The 24,458-nt window shown below is 44.4% G+C and overlaps 1 protein-coding gene across 8 annotated transcripts in view; it reads left to right on the top strand.

Annotated features, from left to right (window-relative positions):
• Positions 1-24,458, top strand: part of MAD1L1 (mitotic arrest deficient 1 like 1) — a 578,229-nt gene that overhangs the window by 149,000 nt on the left and 404,771 nt on the right. For all 8 annotated transcript variants that reach the window (XM_053276888.1, XM_053276891.1, XM_053276890.1 and 5 more), the window contains one exon: positions 10,635-10,779. In XM_053276888.1, coding sequence (XP_053132863.1) covers positions 10,635-10,779 — 145 coding nt within the window. The remainder of the gene's footprint in view (positions 1-10,634; positions 10,780-24,458) is intronic.

Here is a 24,458-nt window from a genome sequence, read left to right as displayed (position 1 = left end):
TGCCTGGCTTCGTCACTTCGTTCTTTTAGGCACCAGGTAAAGACCTTTTTGGTTTCCCCAGGCCTTTTAAATCCGGATTTTCAGATTTGATCTGATTTTTAACTAATTTTAAAATGAGTTTTTAAGTGGCTTTGTGTTGTATTTTGTATTTTCTTTTTACCCCACCCCCCTTTTTGAGCTATTATGGTTTAATGTGTTATGTATTTTAATCCTCTGTTGTGAGCCACCCCAAGAACACTTTGTTATGTAATAAGATGCATGAAACTGTGTGCAAGTTGTTGCCTTTTGCATGGTACCACAAAAATTTGATGCATGGACGGGTTAGCTCACCCAAGAAGGTGGGCCCTGAATGTTGCGCATAACTTGTTTCCAGGGCGCCCACACTGGTTACAACCGGCTCGTCATTGTTCTAGTATTCTGCAGACCACATAGTGCCTGTGATCCACAATGTCGTGCAGATGCTACATGGGAGGAGTGATTTAGCTGATCATCTCTTTAGCTGATATTCCCTTTCCTTTGATTCCCAGTGTCTTCCAAAACACTGGGTTCACATGGTGGGTCATGCGAGGAACCCCAAGGAAAGTTTTTGGGAGACATAATGGGTCTCAGGGGGAAAGGGAGATGGGTGAAAACCACCCCTTCCTTACAGCACGAGTTCAGCGTCAGTCTGAATTTCAGCTAGTGCCTGGAAATAATTATATTTAGGCACGGTACAGCAGCAAGGGTGGGCAACAGCTTGGAAGGAACATTGTGAAAAGGGATTGTCTGTATCTCTCTTTTGTGCCTAGACATCAAAACTCATTCCTGAAGTTCACAACAGTGTGATTACAGGTTGAGAATTGATGGGGCAAATTGGATTATTCATTACAGTTGGGATTGAGTTGAAATTGTGGAGGGCAATTTTTTCCCTCTCACACTTCAAGGTCAGATGAGAGTATTTACCATTCTCTCTCTCTCTCTCTGTTTATCTGTGGATGCAAATTGAATCTGGTGATTCAAATTGATGAAATGTTAGAAATATAAAACTCATCAGAAGCGACACAGAGAGAAATTACTGGGTAGAGATGACTGGTGGCTTCACCATTCCATGTCGTGGCCTCTCCTTTGATTAGTAATTATTTCGATCTTTTGCTCCCCCTTCGCTCCATTCTCAGTTTTGTTTCAGTTGTTTTGATTTCTGTTTTTCAAAGAGAAAAAGTGTAATGACACTGAAGCATTTAGAATTGGAATTAGATGGTTGAAATAAGCAGCTGCAGGCAGGCTGCTTCAGACTCCAACCTGGAGGGGCAAATGCCGCCTTGGCCTCCTGTTTCGGCTTCTTTTTGTTGGTTGGCTGTCCCTTCCCTAGAACTGTGCTCGATAGTTGGGGGTCTGACTGGGTCAGGGATCCCTGAATGTAGGCTTAGCTCAATTGCCACCCACTATCCATGGTCTCCACCAATCCCCCTTCTTCCCTCAAATCCTTTTCTGGCACAGGGCTCACGTAGGAGAGGAGTGGGCCTTCTGTCATCTGCACTGGGAGACTGAGATGGTAAGAGAGAGTGGGAGCCCTCTCCTACTATTTGGAAAGGACTCTTGCACTTTCTTACCTTCTCAGAAATGGAAGTGGAAACGAAACCTCTAGTAAGGAGATCTGTGTGGTGCTGGGTGTCCTACTGGCCAGAGGGCTGAGGGCACTTGCCATGGGGAGTGGATTTGTAGATAGGAACATAGGAAACTGCCATATACTGAGTCAGACCATTGGTCTATCTAGCTCGGTATTATCTTCACAGACTGGCAGCGGCTTCTCCAAGATTGCAGGCAGGAGTCTCTCTCAGTCCTCTCTTGGAGATGCTGCCAGGGAGGGAACTTGGAACTTAGATGCTCTTCCCAGAGCGGCTCCATCCCCTGAGGGGAAGATCTTACAGTGCTCACACATCAAGTCTCCCATTCATATGCAGCCAGGGCAGACCCTGCTTAGCTATGGGAACAAGGCATGCTTGCTACCACAAGACCAGCTCTCCTCCCCGACTTCCCCCACAAACAACAACAACAACACAACAGAACAGCCACCATCTTGTTGCTGAGGATAGCAAATAATTAAATTATGTAATTATTCAGCCTCCTTTGGGTGTTCTTAAGTTCATGAGGCAGAAACATGGCAGTCTGTAAACAGGGTCTGACATCCAGACTAAATTACTCCTAAGTTGTCCTAGTGAAATTAAGGTGCTCTTTAGAGCAACTCCTGAGAAGTACTATTGAGTAACTTAGCCTGGATGTCAGCCATGGAACTCAAGACTTGCTTTTTGAAGCTTGTTAATCCAGGCATTTACCATCCCTCCATTGTGACAGCAAAGGAGGCAGAACAAGATTCAAGTGAGGCCCAGTGCTCCAGCAAGCTAGAACTGTGGGATCATGGATCGTGTCAAATAACCCCCTTAAATTTCTTTAATCAGCATCCAGTTGTATTGGAGATGACATTTGCTCAATTGATTTCAGTGGCAGGTACAGATCAGTTAAATAAATATGGCACATATGCTCCCAGTGGGTGGATGTGTGTATGGGGCGGGGGTGTGGGTGGATGCTGAATATTTTGGCACATACACAATATAAAGTATGCAAGTTTGCACAGTTATGGAAGAGACATGATAGTGTATAGTGATGGAAGAAGCAAAGAGTAGGGCTGTCCTTAGGGCATGACAAGCAGGGCGACTGCTCCGGGCTCCACTGTTTTAACCCTCATTAGAATTAACTGGAAGGGCCCCCCGCACTGGCTGATTTGCCCTGCTCCCCGCCAGGGCTCTCTAAGGACAGCCCTGGCAAAGAGCCAGGCCTGTCGCTGAAGGGTCCTCTTCCCCCAGCCCGTTTTCGGTAGGCATTTCCCACACACTTCCAGATCTATCCTTCTGAGGGCTAGTCGTGTTAGTCTGTTGCGACAAGAGCAGTAGGCTTGTTCACACGACCCAACTCGGGATTGGAGGAGAGCCCAGCCAAAGTGGGAGAGCAGTGTGCACTCCCAATCAGCCATTGTGTGAATGCAAAAAGAAAGGTAGAAGCAGGGGAGAGGGAAGGTTCCAAGCATCTTGGCAGCATCTCCAAGATGGGGCTGAGAGAGACTCCCGGCTGCAACCTTGGAGAAGCCGCTGCCACTGTGTAGACAATACTCAGCTAGATAGACCAAGGGTCTGACTCAGTATACGACAGCTTCCTTTGCTCCTATCAGTGTTGTCTCTAATTCTTTTCATCTGTGTGCGGAATGAGTTTTGTTCTGGGCGGCAGTATCAAGGCTGTGTGTGTGTGTGTGTGTGTGTGTGTGTGTGCACATGCATTCAGAATGGGACCTTCCTGATTCAACATGAGTGGGATCTAAAATGAACAGAGTGGACATCCAAAAACTTGTGAGTGTAGATACATGCACACTGGTTCCTATGATTGGGTGGGAGGCAGGAGCTGGGTAGGAAAGGCATACCCTACCCAAACCTTGTTGCCAGCAGTTTCCTGAGCAATGATGAAATGCTGCCCTGCCCAGCTCCTGCCTCTCACCTTGATCTCTGTGTGCACATGACCGCCGACTGGCAGCACCCACCCACCTACCCTGCCCTGGTCAGGTGCTCCTCCGACACTTTTTAGGGGCATGCAAACAGCTTTAATGGATTGCAGTGCCTTAAAGGCTAACAAACGGACTGTAGCATACTCATTTGTGGATTACAACCCGCTTTATCTGATGCATATGTGTTATCCTAATTGCAGATGTTATATATGGTTTTAGATTTTTTTTTTAAAAAAAGTCTATAAACAGGGGTCAAATGCTTGTGAAATGCAAGAGGCATAGCCTGTGAAACTTAAATACCTACAATAAACTAACAATTCACAACAGTAGCAACTGATGACAGCTTTAACTATTGATATTTCAAAGATTAGAAACGTGCTTTTAAAAAAAGCTCTTATCTGAATGATACTAAACTGAGTGGAGACATCACAGAATGAATACAGCTCTCATAAGGGCTTGGAATAGGAACATAGGAAGCTGCCATCTACGGAGTCAGACCATGGGTCTATCTAGCTCCATATTGACTGGCAGAGGCTTCTGCAAGGTTGCAGGCAGGAGTCTCTCTCAGCCCTATCTTGGAAATGCTGCTAGGGAGGGAAATTAGAACCTTCTGCTCTTCCCAGAGCGGCTCCATCCCTTGACGGGAAGATCTTACAGTGCTCACATGTGGTGAAATTGAACAGAACTATAGTATTGATGATACCCATTTTTTGAGGGGAAGGTTGGGTTACTGTTTGACCAGCTCTTCTGATTATTTGTGTTTCATGCATGATATATAAAGCTATCACCCAAAGAATGTATTGTGATCCGTTTCCATGGCAACGGCTGCCCTTGTAGGATTCCTTTTGGCCTTGTAGCATAAGCAGGTGGAAGGTCCCTTATATAAATAGCTATTAGTAGATCATTATTTATCAATTGGGGTCAAGAAGGCATTTTTGCTTAAGAGTACATAGGATTTTGGTGTCCGTTTTGTTATAACCCCTGTTCTATGACAGACTATAATGCTCGTTTTACATATGCTGAAGCAGTTGTTATACACTGCTGTTTGGATGGAGAAATCAGATTAAGGGCTGGTTTGGGCAAATCACTAAATGTGTGGAACTTCCATGCAGGGGAGGAGAAGGAGGATCACGTGCTCTGGGTGTGCTTGTTCCTCTTCAGAGCCTGGCAGATGTCTCCACATTGGATTCAGCATTTGCACACAGTCATCTGAGGCTTTTTAGTTTAGAAAAAAGGTGACCATGGGGAGACATCATACTGGTCTATAAAATTATGCATGGTGAGGAGAGAGTGGATAGGGATACATTTTTCTCCTTTTCTTACAACCCTAGAAACAGGGTCCTCCCATGAAACTGATTGCCTGGCAATTTAGGACCGAGGAAAGGAGGTGCTTTTTCACACAGTACATAATTAATCTGTGAAATTCTCTGCCATAGAATGTGGCGATGACCAGCAATGTGGATTGCTTTAAAAGGGGCTGAGACAAACTCATAGAGGACAGGTCTATCAATGGCTACTAGTCTGGATGGCTATAGATTACCTCCAGGCTCAGAGGCAGGATGCATCTGAAAGCTATTTTCAGGGGAGCAATGGCAGGAGAAGGGCCATGCCTTCATCTCCTGCTTGTGGGCTTCCCAGAGGCATCTGGTGAGGCACTGTGTGAAACAGGAGGCTGGACTAGATAGATCTTGGGCATGATCCAGCAGGACTACTCTTACATTCTTAGGAATTATCTCAACATACAAAAATCCAGGAAACAATTGCATGGTTCAGGCTATGTATGCTGGACTTGGCAGAAGGAGGCACAATGCAAATGTAGCATCCCACAGGATGCCTGGTGGGTGGGGCATGCAGCTGCTGTCCTGATCCGCACACTGCACCAGATGCCCTACACATTTAGAGTCTTGTCTGAGCTAGTCCTTCCGCAATTTATATTAAGACAGCTTTTCTACCCATTTGGCTTCTACCATGTCAACATATGAAATTTCATTTGGACACTTTTATATCCAGCCTGGTATGTTTCAGATCTATTTTTGCGTGCACGGCACTGGGACACTAAGCAAGTTAGTGCTCTTCAAGACATCTGGGATCTATGGAGGATAAAAGGCAGAATGTCCTTCTGTGAGAGATGAATAGTTTAGAGAAGCACCGCTATACATCAGAAGACATCCTGGAGGGCAATTATAGAATTGTAGGGCTACAAGAAGTGGGCAGGTTGTCTAATCCTCCAAGAGCTGCAGTCAGGGCAAGATTCTCATTGCACTGCATTTCTAATCGCTTAACCTAGTGGCTGCCAAGCATTTGTTGGCAAGTGTGCCGTAAGGTAAGTCCAAAGGGTCACTGAATGTGTAGGTGTACTTGTGCATCTTGTGCCTTTTGGCTGGCAGTCTAGTGAGCAGGAGAGTAAGCAGCAGTGCAGTGCTGAAGAGTGCAGACCTGACCATAGCTAGGCTGAAAGCCCACTTGAGGACAACAGTATACTTGTTTTCAGATCACGTACACACCCTGTGAGCTGTTGTTTCTGTGGTTTTCAACCTTCAGTCCCCAGATGATTTTGGACTACAACTTCCATCAACCACACCCCCAGTTTTGTCTGGGGATGATGGAAGTTGTAGTTCAATATCATCTGGGGACCGGGGGATGAGAGCCCCTGTGATATATAATCATAATAAACAAGGCTCAAGTGGCCTCTGGCTCGGAGTGCCTTTTATCAGCTTCGGCTGATATGCCAACTGCGACCCTACTTGGACAGAGTTAGCTTGGCCACAGTTAATCACACTCTGGTAACCTCCCGCTTAGATTACTGCAATGCATTGTACGTGGGGCTGCCTTTGAATATGGTCTGGAAACTGCAGCTGGTACAAAATAGAGCGGCAAGATTATTAACGGGGACTGGATGCTTTATCAGCTGCACTGGTTCCCAGTCCGTTTCCAGGCCCAAATTAAAGTGCTGGTTTTAACCTTTAAAGCCCTAAATGGCTTGAGATTGGCTTACCTGAGAGAGTGCCTTGCCTCATATGTCCCTGCCTGTACCTTGAGATCTTTGGAGACCCTCCTCCGGGTGTCCCTGCCAAACGAGGTGAGTGGCTACCAGGGAGAGGGCCTTTTTGGTGGTGGTTTATGGAATAGCCTCCCCAGTGAGGTTTGGCTGGCTTCATCACTTTGTTCTTTTAGATTCCAGGTAAATACCCTTTTGTTCACACAGGCCTTTTAAATTTGGGGTTTCAGATTTGTTCTGATTTTTAATTAATTTTACAATGAGTTTTTAAGCTGTTTTGTGTTGTATTTTGTATTTTCTTTTTACCTTTCCCCCCTTTTTGTTTTTTGGTCTATTATGCTTTAATGATATGTGTGTTTATTGTTGTGAGCCGCCCAGAGAACAATTTGTTATGGGCCGTCTAACAAATATTATGATTGTTATTATTTCTTGCTTACAGAGTCAGACAGGTGTTATTGACTGGTTTGTTTTATCCAGATACCAAGTCCTTCCCAAGGACCTGGGATGCCAGAATTTTGTTATCAGTATTGTTGTTGTTATAGATATCGTTGCAAAATATAGGCTGTTCCCAGTAAAGTTGCCTTTTGTAATTGGCTGATGGTGATTTCTGTGGCCCCTATGGTGTTGAGGTGCTCTTCAAGTTGTTTTGGAATTGCACCTAGGGCGCCAATTACTACTGGGATAATTTTGGGTATTGGAATTATATAGTTGCTTCAAGCAAACAGGACCCTTTAGAATGACCCCCTTATTATTCCACTCTTTTCCCAATTAATTCGTGACACCTCTCATACATAAGCTGTACATGCACTCTCTATATCTGTGACATGTGCTGCCAACTTATGCTGCAGAAATATCTAATGCAGAGGATGTGCCCTTCTAAGTGCTTAAAAGCAAGGTTAAAATCATAGCTGCCCAATACCTGAGACTTCCCCTCTCCCATATTGGACATGCATTTTACAGGGGAAACTATTAGAACCCATAGAAGGAGCTGCATTTATGCTATTTGCATGCTGCCCAGTTTTCTAAAACTGCCCATAGAAGGGGATTTTGGCACCAAAATGGCATTACACAGATTTGCTAATCACCTATTTGATTGTGCACTTGCATGCCCCTTAATGGAAGCTGTGTGTTTTGGGAATGAGTAGGATTACTCACTATGATGATTATGCTGTAGAACATGACTTCCCTCTGCAAACTATCAGCAAACTATCCTCTTTAAATGTTAATACAGAAAGTGCAACATATTGTGGATCTGTGCAGTGTGAGTGTCTAATAGTTCATTTTCCACCCCCTTTAACCTTTTACTCTGTACCATGTGATTTTACTTTAAAGCAGTTAAATTCCTCCCTGTCCCCCTTTGCCATTGTGGTGGTTTGTATGGTCAGGTGGAATAAACTTATTCTTACATGGTCCCTTGCATGCCCTCTGACTACTTTCACTTTTTGTGACTTTTGCACAACATTCTTGGCATGCATTCTGCTGTTTGAAGACTCTCTTTGATATGAGTTTCTTGCCATCTGGCATGAGTATCCTCACACCAGATTTTTCTTTGCCGTTGTACATCTCTCACCATGCCCCTTTGCACTGTTTCCATGATTCTAATATGGCTGACACTCAAAAGGTGCTGTGGCCTTCCAACAGGTAGCTAAGCAGAACAGTGTGTGTGAACATTTATTCTCCATGGTACTCCTTGCCATATCTGTGGGTGGTGGGTTGCTTATTGGAAAATTGTAGCAGCAGGTTATGTATTTTTAGAGAGCTTACAGCTGATTTAGTTTTGAAGGCAGCTATTAAAATGCATCATGTAGCATCTGTATTCATTGTGTGTCTCGTTCTTGGAAAGGCTGAGGACATTCTTGAAAGTGGAGTTTTATCATTGAGATTGCATTAAAGTGGTACAGAGAAAAGGAAGCACACAGCATTAAAAGAGAGTCTTGGCTCCTTGGAACACAAAGATCCTGCCACTTCATTCAATAGACTGGGGTGATGAAGAGCATTAATAGACTGATAAACAGAAATGGCTTTTCCTCTTTAAGGCCAAGAATATGTACTTTGAACTTGCAAAGATTTCTGGAAATGCCAATGTGCGCATAGTTCAACTCGGCCATCAGATGTGGGGTTTAATTTTTTATGAGGTTTTTTGGGGGGTGGGTGGGATAAAGAGGTTTGGATTGTGTGATGTATTGGCCTTCAAAGAGCCAAAGGTTTATCCAGCATGGGTGGTGAGCGTCAGCTCTTCTCTGAGCTTCTAGAAGTCTGATTAAAAACACTGTTGATTACTAAGGAGAAATTAATTGAGTTGTCATTTTTGTGTTGTCATTTTTAGGTGTGAATTCCTACCCTGAGACTGTTTTACCGAACAGAACTAACCTCTAGTCTTAATCGGGAGACAAAGGTCTGAATGCTGGTTTTGCCATGCTGGGCCATGGAAGTTCCTTATTAATTATCAAAAAAGTTGAAAATTGGGATAAAATTGAGTTGTAAGGGGTACTGAGATAGTGTCTGCTAAGTGCTTTAAAGTACTGTGAAAATTCTTGGGATCTGCGGGGAATCCTCGTGCACTTAATCTGTGAGATTGTTTGCAAGCACTTGGGAGGCAAATCCTGTGACACATACTGGAACAGTAGCAACGCTCTCTGAGCATAAGCTGCTGTTAAACATCTTCTTTCCTCTACACCGAGAGAGAGAGAAATTGGACTTTAGTGTGAATTTCAGTTGTGGCTGGTGAGAGAAGATCTTTCTCCACTCATGTTTCTCTGCTCAAAAGATTGTGTGTGGACTTAGATTAGATGGCTCCGCTTCGTCCTTTCCTTTCTACCTTCAGATTGTGTTGCTGGTTAAATATGCTGTTTGATTTACTTAGTTGGCTGTTCTTCATGGCAAGTCCTGGGGACCAGTGGCGGCCCACAACACCCCTCAGTGGGACTCCTTGACTAATTGTTTATCAGGCCTGTGTGAAGTTTCAGCCGAAACTGACCACTCTACACAGCCCCGTTTGAACCATGCAGAGATGATCATTCTCACTGTGCAGGGCTGCACTTTGCCCACAGCTGGGGGGGGGGGCCTCCTTTAAGGGAAACGGGGCCCTCATGAGCCGCCTATACTAACTTGGAACTGTGTTGAAACTTGTAAGGTTCAGAACTCACTTTTACATCCAAACCTGCCCAGTGGACTTATTTCTAATTCTGTTATCCAAAGTCCATTTTTTGCCAACCCTCTTGTATTTAAAAGGGGGGGGGGGAGCCAAGACAAGATGAAATGGCAGCGGGCTACTGACCTGCCATTTCAAGACCAGTGTTCCAGCATAGGTTTCTCCTGCTGCCCGCTAAATGAATTTCACTCTCAGGCCAATTTTATTTTTTGCTCTTCACCCTTTCCCCCTCTCAGTTGTATCCTCTAACAGCTAGTTTATCCAAGAATGGCCATGCATAAAATTGGGTCCTTTCATCTGTGTTCTGAAATTTTAGCAGTGGAGGTTGAAGAAAAATAGCTTTCCTTTTTTTGAAAGCCTGTACTATTGAAATCCAGGCATTCATAATAATTTCTTAACAGAAGATGTACATGCTACTCTATGGCAAAGGTTTCATTCTCTGTGTAACTAATTAATTAAAACAGAAGAAAGGACAGGGGCACAGTGATGTTCGGGTTATTAAATTAGCCATTTTCCACAGTAGATTTATAGCCTTCATGATTAACTTTCCCACCTGAGTATGACAATGGAAATAATCTATTTTACACTCTGACTATTAAATTGGTATATGAATAGCTTCAAATTGAACTGGAACTTTCTTATAGCTCCTTAATTCATTTGACAGATTTAAAATGCAAATATGGAGCAAAGAGCAGGCTGGGAAAGATCTGACTGGGATTTGGTGGTCAGTACTAGCGTAGCCCACCTCCTGGGATCACAAAGAGCAGTTATTTTTGTGGGGAGGGAGTTCCCATTTAATTTAAATCAAGAATATTCTTCGTGGTGATTTTCTCTCTCGGTTAAGTGTGTTTCCATTCTGAGGTGCTCTTACCCAGTGGCCTGTATGCAGTAAGCCTTCCGTTCCTCAAAACCAGACATTCTTAGCTGTTAACATTTGGTAAATTTGTCTGTCCTAGTGCTAGGCTCCTAGAAAAGGCCCGGAAGCAACTGCAAGAAGAGCTGCTGCAAGTGCAGAGCCAGCTCCTGGAGGAGAAGAAGAGACGTGAGCAGCATGAAGCCATGGTCCGAAGCCTGCAGAAACGCGTGCAGCTGCTCATCAAGGTGGGTCTCCTGGATGAAATGGCTGTCAGGTCACCATTGTTTTCACCCTGCCTTTGCTTATTTCTTTGTTTTTATTTATTATATTCACATATCAGCAGTCATCAAATCTATATTTACGCCAGCAAATATAAACCGTTAAAATAAACCGAAACAGGTAAAAGCATCACCTAAAAGCCTGACCAAAGAGATGTGTTTCCAAGCCCTTCTTAGAGGCTACCAAAGATGTTGTAAGGTCCAAAAGCAGATTGATTGGGCTGTTGCTTTTCTTAGGCCTGCCCACATATGGTGTGTGTGTGTGTGTGTGTGTGTGTGTGTGTGTATATATATATATATATATATATATATATATATATATATATATATATGTGTGTGTGTATATATGTATGTGTATATATGTATGTGTATGTATATATTTCACTAATGTGAACAATCATGAGTCCATTGCAAATTTAAATTTGAATTGAATTTAATTCATTGAATTTAGCATGGCCTGGGATAGGTAACTGTATGTTAATTACAGCTATCAAAATCTTGTACTATCCTTTACCTGGCCATCAAAAGGCTGCTGAAATAAATATGGCTTATATCACTAAGACTAATAGGAGATTTTAGAGAATCTCTAGGTCAGGTTGACCTACAGCTCCCATCATCCCTGACTATTGGCCACTGTGGCCCAACAACAGCTGGAGTACACCCCTGCTCTAGGGGAAGGATATTTCTCAGCAGAGGGGCAGCCTGTGTATGCTTGCAGTCCAAACTTGGCACAGGTCAAGTGTAAAAGGGAGTTGTTGGTCCTGTTAAAGCAGGGGTTTCTCAACCTTGGGTCTCAGACATTTACAGACTACAATTCCCAGCATCCCCACACACACTGGGGGCACAACTGCTCCTTGTTCTAGTCCAAAAACCTTGGGGGGGACCCAAGGTTGAGATTGATTGATTGATTAAGTGCCTTCAAGTCAGTGTCAACTCTTAGTGACCACATAGACAGATTCTCTCCAGGATGATCTGTCTTCAGCTTGGCCTTGAAGGTCTCTCAGTGGTGCATTCATGGCTGTGTGAGAGAGGGGCTATTTGAACAGTAAACTTCCTCAGGCATCAGCTGAGAAGTGTGGGGAGGTGTACAGTTTAAATAACCACTCTCCCCCCTTCTCAGGTGATACACAGGGAGGTTTAAAGAAGCAGCACAAGGGGCAAGAGTGCATGGAGCTTCCTGTGCCTCTCACACCTCTTCTTTAAATCTCCCTGTGTGCCAGTTGAGAAGTGTGTAGAGTGGCTGTTTGTTTAGTACAGTTTGGTGTACCAATTTAGTTATGGGGCTAGAAAGCCGTGAATAAACTATCCAATAAACTCTCCCCAACTCTCCCGGCAATAACTCAATAGGTATGCAGAGAGTTGGACCACGAATGGGCGCAACCACCATTCGAGGAGCATTTTTATGAATGTGCTTGCAAAAAGGAAGTAAAAGAACAGTTTGAAATGTTTTAGGATTTCTACTGCAAACATTCAATTTATTGAATAATTACCATATATGATAAATTTGAATCATAGTAAATTTGAATCTCAAAAAGATGTATTGTTTATGAGTATTACAGCGTAGCTGAATGCCAGATTTCTCATGCAGATGTTTGGCCAGGAAGGCAAAGGTTCTGTATCAGTCCAGCAGCTCTTCCTTATGCTTTGCAAGTACACATTTCTACATAGAGGGATGATTGTTTTTCTTGGAACGCTTTGGTTTTTTAAAATGGCATGCTTGCCCGAGCATCTTGACGGTGTTAATTATTGTGGCCAGGTCTGTAACTCTGCTCTGTTGCCAAGCCAAAAAAGCTCTGACATATGTTTTTAAGTTGAGCTTTCTGGAGCGTGAAGCAGCCACATCGCAAGAGGGCATTTGAAAGATTTTTCTCTGGCTGTGGGTGTAAGATGCCACAGGGAGTCCGGCAAAAGATAAGGAAGCAGAGCTGCTGTCACTTCTCTCTACTTTTAGTGAAGGGTTTGCCTTTCAATTGGATTTTGTTGTCATTGGGAAGGTCAAGCCTTGCCTTTGATCTCTGTTGCTAATTGGATAGTTTTTACACATTGTCCTATGACTAATTTATAGAATGCCAAGAATATGTTTTGCAGCACATTGATATGGAGTAGCCTACTCTCTCTCCACTCATCTGGGCTATAGTATGGCAACTCGACTGTCCATGGATGGGTTTCAGTCACTCTCCTAGATTTTTTTCTACTTCACCCCCAGTAATAGCAATTAGGTACTCACAGTAGTTTTGGTTGATACATGGCTTACTTTGCATAATTCTGCCCACTATGGGGAGAGGATGAAAGAGATCATGTGCACATACCTCTTAGCATTACTTGTTGAATCAGAGACAGTGGACAGAGATGTTGATTAGGGATGTGTATGGAACCAGGCGGAGGTGGTTTGATGGCAGGGGGGTCACACTTTAAGGGCAGGGGAAGGTGCACTTACCCCTCCCTCCGCCAGGGGTGTAGCAAGGGTGGGGCAGGCAGGGCACGTGCCCTGGGCATCATTGCAGGGGTCGCAAAGTGCCTACCATGCCCCCCCCGCCCCAACTGCGGTCCGGAGAGGCTCCCCACCCCAGCGAGCACTTGCCATTTATTTCAGGCAGTGTTTGCTGCCTGAAAGCGTCTATTCCCCTTTCTCTCCCTTCAGAGAGGGAGAGAAAGGAAGAATAGATGCTCTCAGGCAGCATGTGCTGCCTGAAATGATGCAGGCTCTTTGGAGTTTGAGGCCACGCCCCCTTTGCATGTGATTTCAAAGGGGCATGGCCTCAAGCTCTGAAGAGCCTGAGCAAGCTCTTCGGCATCACTTCAGGCAGCTCTCCAGAGAGGGAGAGAAAGGAAGAATAGACGCTTTCAGGCAGCAAACGCTGCCTGAAATAAATGCCAAGTGCTCGCTGGGGGCGGGGGCAGGGCACATGTGTATTGGGCAATCAGGTGTGGATTAGGCAATCAGGTGCTGGTGCAAGCACCTAATGTGTTGGTTTTTCCTATTTATAACCTGCTTTTACTCCAAGAAGCTCAGAGGACTGCATGGCTATGTTTATCCTTGCAACAAGCCCGTGAGAGAGGTTAGGCTGAGAGATAAGTGGCTGATACAGAGTTACCTGTAAGTTTCATGGCTTGAATGGGGATCTGAACTTGGGTCTCCCCAGCCCTAGTCCAACCCTCTAACCACTACATCCAACTGTTTTCCTCAAACAGCCTCCTCCTCCCACCCCCCGCTCCTGGGTAAATTAAAAAGAAAAGAAAAAATTCAACTGTATCAGTTGATCTACTACAACATGGAAGGGGATACTGACTGTTCAATTGCAAAATAAATATTCAATTCCACCTTCAGTGAATGAGAAGCCATATAATAGTGAACAGAAATCAATATTTCTTTTGGAATGGATGTACTCATGCCTGATAAATATTTACTCTGTACTCATGCCTGATAAATCTTTAATACAATACAAGCATTTCACCTTCCATTGAAAGATGGGTGTCAAATGTTTGGATGGGGGCGGGCGGGCGGCGGGGCGCAGTTTCAGTACTTGCCCTAGGCACAATTTTTCCTAGATATGCCCCTGCCCTCCGCTTTCCCACAGTCAGCGCTTGACATTTGCAAAGTCCTACGGGGTGGCAGCATACCTCCCTTCCACCCCCATCCATTCCTTAGCCAAAAGTAGCTGGCGTGCGTGCGCACACCGTGCTCACCAGGCATACATGCATGTGCACCAGCTACTTCCAGCCACTTCCGGTCAAGGAGCGGTTGGGGCGGCAGGGAGGTATGCTGCAACACTGTAGGACTTTGCAAATACTGAGCGCCAGTGGGGGGAAAGTGGAGGGAGGGTAAGGGCACCCTCCGCAGCCCTTAAAGAGCGACCCCCTCCCAGCCTCTGAACGTCGAACCTCCCAGTGTTCGAACCTGTTCGGAGTCCCGTAAAAGGGCCCCCGAACAGGTTTGTATACATCCCTAATGTTGATCCTATGACTAGGACAAAAACGCACCTCTTAGCATCACCTGTTGAATCGGAGGTAGTGTTACAGTTTGATTTATAGTTTGATTTCTATACCGCCTTTCATAAAACATATCTCAAGGCAATTTACAAAAGTTAAAATACAATACAATCCATAAAAGTCACATTAAGACATCAACATCAATTAAAAACACTCATTACAAATATCCTACAAAACAGCAGCCATAAAATGCCGAGACATGGCAGTAGGAGAGCAGAGGGACAAGCAACCCCTCGTAAGGGACAAAAGCCTGAAAGGGTTGAAACTTGCTACTTTTATTCCTGGCTTAAAACATATTATGATTTGTCATTACATCCAAACCTAGCAAATCCTGGTTTTGTTCTAGGCTCACTTTGTGAACAAGCCAAGATATCAAACCAGGATTATAGTAGTTTATCATCACGTGTTGATTTTATAGGAACGCTGGGTAGCATCCAGAGTATTACTGGTGCAATATGTGCCAGATAATATGTGACAAATACTTATATACTACTTTTCAACAAGGTTCTCAAAGTGGTTACATGGGGCAGAGGAAATAACCTAAATAAGATGAATCCCTATCCCCAAAAGGCTCACAATCCAAAAAGAATCATAAGGTAGACACCAGCAAAAGCCACTGGAAGGATACTCTGCTGGAGTCGGATACAGCCAATTTCTCTCTCTCTCTGATAAACATATGAAATTGTAGACCACCCAAAGATTTGTATATGTGGCGGTATAAAAAATGTGCTAAGTAAATAAAAATAGCCATAAATAAATATGATCCACCACTTTAAAAGGTGCCGCTTTGCTCAGTTAGCAAGGGTGATGTTTGATTAGCAAAGTTTCTGGGCACGCCTCTTGTGGTGCATATTCAGGTGAAGTGGTAGGGATGGGGAGAGCCACCCTTCTTCAAATGAATAAAATATTCAGTTGGGTAACGCCAGGTAGACAGCACCACATGTGCATTACTAACTGGATGAGGCTCTTCAAGTGACATTATACAGACTCTGCTGGTCAGCATGGACCTCTTATTGAAGAATAGGGGGTTGGTTCTCCTAGTTTCAGGGAGGACATTGTACATCTTTATTTACTGGGATTCCTCAAGATGTTAAGCAACACACTATAGGGAGGGGAAAAGTATGATAAGACATTGCATTTGATATGCAAATGACCTTGAGATACCAGCCACCCTATAATCTTTCAATCAATCCGAAGCTTTCCGGTCTGTCTTTCTGAAAAATTGTATCCTTGCCAGATATTTGTGTTCTCTTTGTTATAGGTGATCAGATCTAAATCTGACTGCATGGAGATTTAGTGTGGGGAGCTGGTTGTCTGCACCAGTTTATCACATGGGAATTCCAGTTCTTATGGTTCAACCCTTCCTCTAGGTAGAAAGATGGAGCTGGTTTTGTGGTAGCAAGCATGACTTGTCCCCATAGCTAAGCAGGGTCTGCCTTGGTTGCATCTGAATGGGAGACTTGATGTGTGAGCACTGCAAGATATTCCCCTCAGGGCATGAAGCTGCTCTGGGAAGAGCATAAGGTTTCAAGTTTCCTCCTTGGCTTATCCAAGATCGGGCTGAGAGAGATTCCTGCCTGCAACCTTGGAGAAAGCTGCTGACAGTCTGTGAAGACAATACGGAGCTAGATAGACCAATGGTCTGACTCAGTTTCCTATGTTGATTGTAGTGTCTACATGGTGAGTTGCTACTCATAGCAAGTTTAATATGTGGTCAGGTGTCAAGTGTCTGTTGCACAACTGATTGGCCATTTGAATTCACCTTTTGAATTGACCCGTGTGGTGAAAGCTGAGATGAGTATCTAAACTCTCTTTTCTTGGCACAGCTTCCTATAATGGTTTTTCTGCTGATATGAACCTAGGACAAAGGGTTTCATTTTAATTAAAAGAAAATGATCACGTAGTGTAACATTAAATTGAGCAAATATATTACCTGTTAAAAATAATAACGTTGCACTGAAAGCTTTATAACCCAGACGGATATTTAATTATCTAATTAGTAGCTTCTGGTAGACTCTGTTGCTTTAAGTATCATTGAAAATGGAAAAGGGGAGGAGAGGAAGAGGGTGATAGTTCCCCCCCCCCCCCGAATAATGTAGTCTGTGTTCTAAGCATAGAATTGCAGACTTGAGAGAAACCATCTTCTTCAGGGCAAGTGATATGCACTTTCTGACCAAGCAAATATCTTGTTAATTTGAACTAACTATGCCATCAAATTTGAGATACCCCAACAGCATCTTTTTGCAAGGTTTGGAAAAGGGCTGGGTCTTCCTTTTTGCCTGTGGGCCAAGGAAGGCCCTCAAATGTAACTGCTTTGTTTTTAATTGCTTAAGCTAGGCTAGTTTCACTCCTGCAACCTTACCTTTTAAGCATGAAACCCCAAATGCTGCTCATAGCAGGGGTGTGCTCTGATGGCTCCTCAGCCTCAGTTTGGAATGTCTTAGATTTCAAGGCTGTTGCTCAGTTGACTTTTGAGGGATATCTGCCTCACAGTTAAGAATGTGAGGACTGCCTTGTAGGATCAGACCAAAGGTCCTTCTCATTCAGCACTCAGTGGTTCCATCAGATAACTTGATAAGCTCACGGGCAGGGTGTAGTGGGATAATTATTCTCAGTTTGTCCTCTGCATTTGACAGAGAGATATTATTATTATTATTTATTTACACAGTCAGACAGGTGTTATTGACTGGTTTGTTTTATCCAGACATCAAGTCCTTCCCAAGGACCTGGGATGGCTGAATTAAATCACCATCAGCCAATTACAAAAAGCAACTTTACTGGGAACAGCCTATATTCTGTGACAATATCTATAACAACAGCAACAACAACATTATTATTATTTGGGGTTTCATGCTTAAAAGGTAAGGTTGCAGGAGTGAAACTAGCCTATCTTAAGCAATTAAAAACAACATTATTATTACTATTATTATTATTATTTTACATTTATATCCCGCTCTTCCTCCAAGGAGCCCAGAGCGGTGCACTACATACTTGTGTTTCTCTTTCACAACCACCCTGTGAAGTAGGTTAGGCTGAGAGAGAAGTGACTGGCCCAGAGTCACCCAGCTAGTTTCATGGCTGAATGGGCATTTGAACCCGGGTCTCCCCAGTCCTAGTCCAGCACTCTAACCACTACACCTTGCTGGCTGTTGCCTTTGAGTTCCGTGTTTAGCTGCTCTGGCTAATAGCCATTTATAATCACATTCATAAAGGGCAGATATCCCTGTCTAGAGTTGCCATGCCACTCGAAATTCCAGGATTTCACCTGGATTTTAAGCATCTCACCCAGATTGCTTAGCCCACCCAGATTCGACCGGATTTCAGCTTGCATTTAAAAAAGAAAAAAAGAAAGAAAGAAAAGGGGGGGGGGAAGAGCTAAGCTCTAGCCCTTGTAGAAGTGGAGTTATGGAGCAAAACGTGCAGTCACTATTCTGCTCAAAAATTATTTTCAAACCAATTTACATAATATGCAAATGAGGCACCCGGATTTGGAAAGCCAGAACTTGGCAACCCTACCCCTCTCCCACCCATCCAGCAGCCTGTGATAGTGGACATCACAGCCAAATCTTGAATGGATTTCATTTGTTAATTGTATATTATTACGTTTAGAAGTATTTATTTTTGCCTACCTGAACCTCCTGCCATTCAGTTTCATCTGGCGTTAGAATGATGTGCAGTTGGTAGAGGCAGAGTGTGGACGAGAATGCAGCTGTGAACATACCTCACTTTGCTGTTAATTGGTTTCTTAGATCTTCCCATATGCTGCAGACTCCTCACAGTGCATTGGCTTAATTTTAGTCTTCTGCTTGGCCATTTGCTAATAGCACAGTATTTTAATCCTCTGGCTTCCCTAGGGCTGCATGTTCTGGATAGGGAAAACAATACTAAAGAGTCTTAGGAGCAGGCTGGGGATGGTGGAGAACTTATAATAATATTTCACAGAGTCTGGGTGCAAACGCGTAAGTCAACTTCCAGTGTTTCTGCTTCTAGTTTAAAGCAACCAGGTTTTCATGCCCAAGTCTTGGCCACTACAATTGCACGTTTGTGACATTGTCAGTCATTTGTGTGTCCACTGCAAATTGGGAAGCAGTCTTGTGGACAGGAAAACATGTTAATTAGGGCTAGGCTGGATGCCTTGAAATCTGTGAACTCTTGCTGTTTAAAGGTCTTTCCTTGCCAGTGCTGGTAGAGTGGGAATGAACAAACAGAAAAATAATCTATCAACCAAGAGTCCATTGGGAGAGTCCATTTGGAATTAAGTTCTGGTTAAGGAAAAAGAGACCTCCCTCTCTGTGGTTTTTGTTTCTCCAATTTTCAGTAAAGCCATTGGGGTCAAAGTTTGGTTTGAACATGGGCGGCCTTTTTGGCAGTCTTTTTCTTTCCTCCCCTTTTTTTCTTTTGCTCTGGGCATATCGTCTGCTGATTGAATAGGCTCTAAAACAAAAAGCATTTTGGATTGGAGAGGGTTTCTGATGGTTGCCTTTGTGCCATTGCCATTTAGTTAGTTCTAGCTTGCTGTGAACCATGCTGTAGGTTAAACATCTCCTAAGACTCTAAAGGGAGTATCAGTTTCCTTACAGTTTAAATAATCAGCATTTTGGCAACCAAATAACCCCCCTGCCCCCAGCTTTAATGGCTTGAGTTCTGTAAACCGAGCAAGTTAACACTTCTGGATTTTGCTTTTTAAGAGAGAGTGTGTTAATGAGATTCTTGTTATCTGTCATATAGCTGATTGTTGTTACTATGTATCATAACACTGACACATCTCTTGTACAGGTGGCCCTTGTTATTTGTGATGATTCCATTCCCACCTACAACTGCTGATAACGAAGCCATAAATAATGAGACCTTGAGTCTATGGGAATTGGGGGGTTAGGTTCCGGAGCCCCGGAAAATGACTAAAAAAATCACAACAAATCCAGAAAAAAGAAATAAGGATGGAGCACAGCACTGTACCTTGGCCACCTCAGCTCTCCCACTCTCCAGGTCCTCCAGCAGTGGTCCCCAACTCCTCCAGTAATGAGTGATTGTGAAGTTTCCCCACCGCACAGTTGAAGTCCAACACTTAGCAGCACAGACCCTGGCCTGACTGGTTGGTAGGTTGGCCAAAGAAGCAGTAGAGAATTGGTTGCAGTTCAAGTACTGTAAACACACTTCACCCCATAATTTCTTCACTCAGCTGCTCCACTGCTAGAGTTAGCAGCACTCCATCTCTCCCTCTCTCTCTCTCTCCAGTCTCTGGCCTGCAGCAGCAAAGATCAAATTGAAAAAGCAGCGGTATTCCTTAATTCCACTGCTGGAGTTAGCGGCACTCCATCTCCAGTCTTCTGCTTGAAGCACGCTTTGGGAACTTTGGTTGAAAAGCAGGATATAAATGTTTATCATCATATAAAATATCATGTAGCAGAAGCAAGCCCCGCAAAAGCAGACCTGTTGCTGCCATTGTCGTCATCATCCTTTTCCTCCTTGAAGCCATGGAAAGTGCTGGTGTTGCTTTCTGGTGATGTCTCCACAGCTGTGGAGGTGGGTGTAGCTATCTTTGTGAAGTAGCTGGTGATGGTGCTTTGCTTGGTCCTTCTTTGCAGAGCCTGGCACATGTCCTTATAGGGTTGCAAAGCAGCCTCCAACTGCCTTTTGAACTTGATGTTAGGGATGTGTACGGAACCAGCCTGGGCCAGTTTGAAGCCAGCGGAGGGCGGGGGGACCTTGCCCATGGACACACACTACTTCCAGTCACTTCTGGACAGAAGAGGGGATGGGGCGGCAGGGAGGTACTTTGCTGTCCAGCCAGTCTGGTTTTCAAGGGAAAGCAGGGGAAATGGGGGGGTGGGGGGAGCGCGCACTCCCCTGTCCTTAAAGGTGCCCCCGCCCCTGCGTTCGAACCGGTTTGAACGCGGGGTCCCAAACCTGTTGGGTGTTTTGGGAACAGAATGCTGAACAGTTTCGTGCACATTCCTACTTGATGCTGTGCTTCATCAGAGGATCAAAGTCAAATGACAAAGTGTTTGACTTTGTCCACCAAGGCAGTCCCCAGCTGCAGGATCTTGGAGAACCCCTTTGTGGTGAAGGGCTTGGGGACCATTTAACTCTCTCTCCTAAGAACAGCCCTGCAGGATTAGGCCCAAGGCCCATCTAGACCAGCATCCTGTTTCACACAGTGGCCCCCCAGATGCCACTGGAAAGCCTACAGGCAGGAGCTGAGGGCGTGCCCTCTCTCCTGCTGTTACTCCCCTGCAACTGGTATTCAGAGGCATCTTACCTCTGAGGCTGTGGTGGCCTATAGCCTTCAGCCTAGTAGCCATTGATAGACCTCTCCTCTTCTCCGTCACTCTCAGGAGCTGCCTGAATGATCTCTCTAATTCTTCCTCTGTGGGCGCCTCCTGATGGGACTGGAGGCATTCCTCCACCTCATGTGGCTCAATGTCTTCCAGGTTTTCTCCACCAACGGTGCATGCAAGTTTGGAGATCTGTTGCACCTCACTGGCTACAGAGGGAACAGCTGCAGTAGATGAAGAGGTGACTGCCCCAGGCCACAGCTTCTTCCACACTGTGTTTCATGTGTGGGATTTGATCTCTGCAAGAGCCAGTGTTCTCAGTGCAGTCTACAATGCTGTAGCTTCTCCAGCAGTCGCTGACTGACAACAGAGAGGGATTGGCTTCCATGAGATCCAGCACGCTCCTGAAGGTGCGGCAAGTCTAGTCGGACTTGAAGGTTGTCCATCAGTTGGATCCAGGACATGGTGTTAGCACACGAGCAGTGTGAGGCAGTCCTTGGCTGCCTTAAAACTGGGAGCAGGTCTTTCTTCTTTGTTGAAGAAGGAGCGGGATGGTATCTGCTTCCAGAACAGGCCTGTCTCATCAGCATTGAGGACCTGCTCTGGCCTATATCCTCCAGACTCAGCTACTTGAACTCTGCTGGATATCTTTGTGCCGCCTTGCGGTCTGCCGATGTTACTTCCCCTGCCAGTTTGATGTTGTGGCGGCTGTAGTGGTGCTTGAAGCTTTTGAACCAGCTGTTGCTTACCTGGAAACCACATTCAGTGCCATCGGATGTTCCTGCCACTTAACCGCCTTCCGCTGCAAGCCGCCTGTACAGCCACAGCACTTTCTCATGAATAACTGGTCTACTCAGTGGCACGTTCCTTTGGGCTTGGTCCTCTATCCACAGTCTGAAGGCTTTTTCCATCCATTCCATGTGGGGATCACGTGGATGGAACACCACCTTGAGCCTCTGAGATGTGCTGGACACTTGCACGGATACTGGCTTTTCTTTTCTCTATGGAGTGGACAGTGGACTGACAATGGCATGCAACAGATGCTGTGCTGTCCCCATGAGCCAACATGTCCAGGAGCTTCACCTTCTCGCTCAAAGGCAACACCACTGTGGAGGAAGGAAAAACTTGTACAATGATGTATAGTACAGTAATTGTGCCAGATAACCCCCCCTGCCAAAAACCCCCACAAAAAAACCAAACCACTGATAAAATATAGTACAGGATAGCACAGTACTGTGACTGATAATTAAAATCAACTTAGAATGCATGATTAAAATCAATTTTCAATGGATACTTGAGATCAATTTTTATGGGTACAGTATGTATTGAACAATGAACTGTAACTGATAATTTAATTTTTATTGCTATTTAAATTACAGTTATACGGTACCAAGATTAAAATTGATTTTTATTTGAATTTTTAAATTAAAAATTTTCCCATTAAAATTAAACTTATTAAAGTGATACAGTACTGTAATTAGCATCTTACCAAGGCTGCACAATACTGCAGGATCCTCCAAGGATCTGCACAGGGATGGCTGAAGAAAGGCTCCCAAAGGCTTGCAAAGGCTCCATGGGAAGACAAAAACGGCTCCAAAAGCTATAGAGCAATGGCTCCCTGAGGACACCAAAGGCTGCCCAAAGCTCAAATGCTCTCAAATCTATCTTTTTAAAGCAAAAAAACCCCACACACAAAAAAACACAACTCACTCCAAAATCACACACCAAATCACTCCTCTGGCTTCCAAAGTCCTCTCACTACCCACAAACACGTACAGGAAGAGCATGGCCGTATATGGACAGATCTTCACACTGAAAACCTTGGATACGTGAGACCGGTCTACTGCGGATACCGGGGAAGGGTATATATTTCTTGACCGTGCATGCGTGGAACCCCAAATACTGGAACTGCAAATAACAAGGGCCACCTGTAGTCTCTCTTCTGGTTACTGTACAGTAAACCTTCCATTTCAGTATGATGATTTCTTAACAAGCAAGGTAGTAAATTTCTCATTCCTTTGAGGTGTGCTCAGATTTATTTTATTTTCTTTTTCTTTTTCTTTTGCATACAGGTTTGTAATCTGGGGCCAGCATTAGGAGTGACTTACAGTGCTTTCTTGAAAATCCAGATAATGTATGCATTGATTAACCAGATGTAGCCGCTTATTTATGTTGGTTTTCTGGAAGGCATCTTCTAAACTGTCGATGCTAATTGTATGAGTAAGCCTTCCAGAGCCTGGGGCTGAAAGGACTGCTGGAAATGGAGTTGTATGACTAAACAACTCATTAAGCGTGACTATTTTCAGAATTATGTGACCTGAGACAATTTGTGATGACAAGGTAGATTTATTTGCTGAGGTGGACTCCATAGCTGGTGCTTATTTGAAAGGAAAACATCCTGCCATCATGGTAAGCAGGCTTTAAGCAATTTGGAAGTTCAATGAAGTGAATTCATACTTGGAGAGATATAATACCTTTCCCAAAGTCAGGCAGTTAGGCATGAGGAGACTGAGCATAGACCCTCCTCAGAAACTAAACAATTGCCACCTCCATATATCGGAGAGAGAATTTTCCACAGCTTCAACTAGGGGCCACCCTGCATGGTTACCCATGCTGCATTGCATTGGCTGAGCAGCTGACTTCTTCCAATCAAAGCATATCCCGTGAGCAGCACGTAAAGTCAGAGTAACCGTCTACAGCCTGCTAACCCAGAGTTCGATGATACCAAATTATGTACACCAGTACTTAAACTGTACCTAATGAAAGCTCCACTTGTTTGGCAAGGCTGTAGAAGTGGAAGGGGACAGATCATCACAATTGGGGAATAGAAAACACAGGCGCCGCTCAGAACAGGGGCAGGCAACACGTGGTGTTCCAGATGTTGCTGAACTACAACTCCCAGCATCCCCAGCTGTAATAAATTGTGGCCAGGGCTGATGGGAATTGTAGTTGAGCAACAAGTGGAGAACCACACATTGCCTACCAGTGCCTCAGAAGCTCTTTCCAAGCCAGGGATTCTCAAACTTGGGTCCTCAGGTGTTATTGGACTTCAACTCCCATAATCCCCAGCCTCAGTGGCCTTTGGTTGGGGATTATGGGAGCTGAAGTCCAATAACACCTGAGGACCCAAGTTTGAGAATCACTGTTCCAAGCCATCTCTAGTACGTAGTAGTTTCTGAGCCTGACTGTAATGCCTGTGCATTGGATCCATGAGGACTACAGACACTCCCTCTGAGTGCCAGTTAGTATTATTTGGAGACAGAATTTTCTATCAATATTTGTGCCTTGTGAAGAGGATGCATGCAATACAAGTAGCCTTATGCACAGCATGGTTCTCTGTCATGTGTTTCTGTCAGAGAAAATTGTGGAAATCACACACAG

Source organism: Hemicordylus capensis, chromosome 13, assembly GCF_027244095.1.
Source record: "Hemicordylus capensis ecotype Gifberg chromosome 13, rHemCap1.1.pri, whole genome shotgun sequence".
In the NCBI taxonomy this organism is placed as follows: Eukaryota; Metazoa; Chordata; class Lepidosauria; order Squamata; family Cordylidae; genus Hemicordylus; species Hemicordylus capensis.
This window is presented reverse-complemented; position numbering and strand designations above follow the sequence as displayed.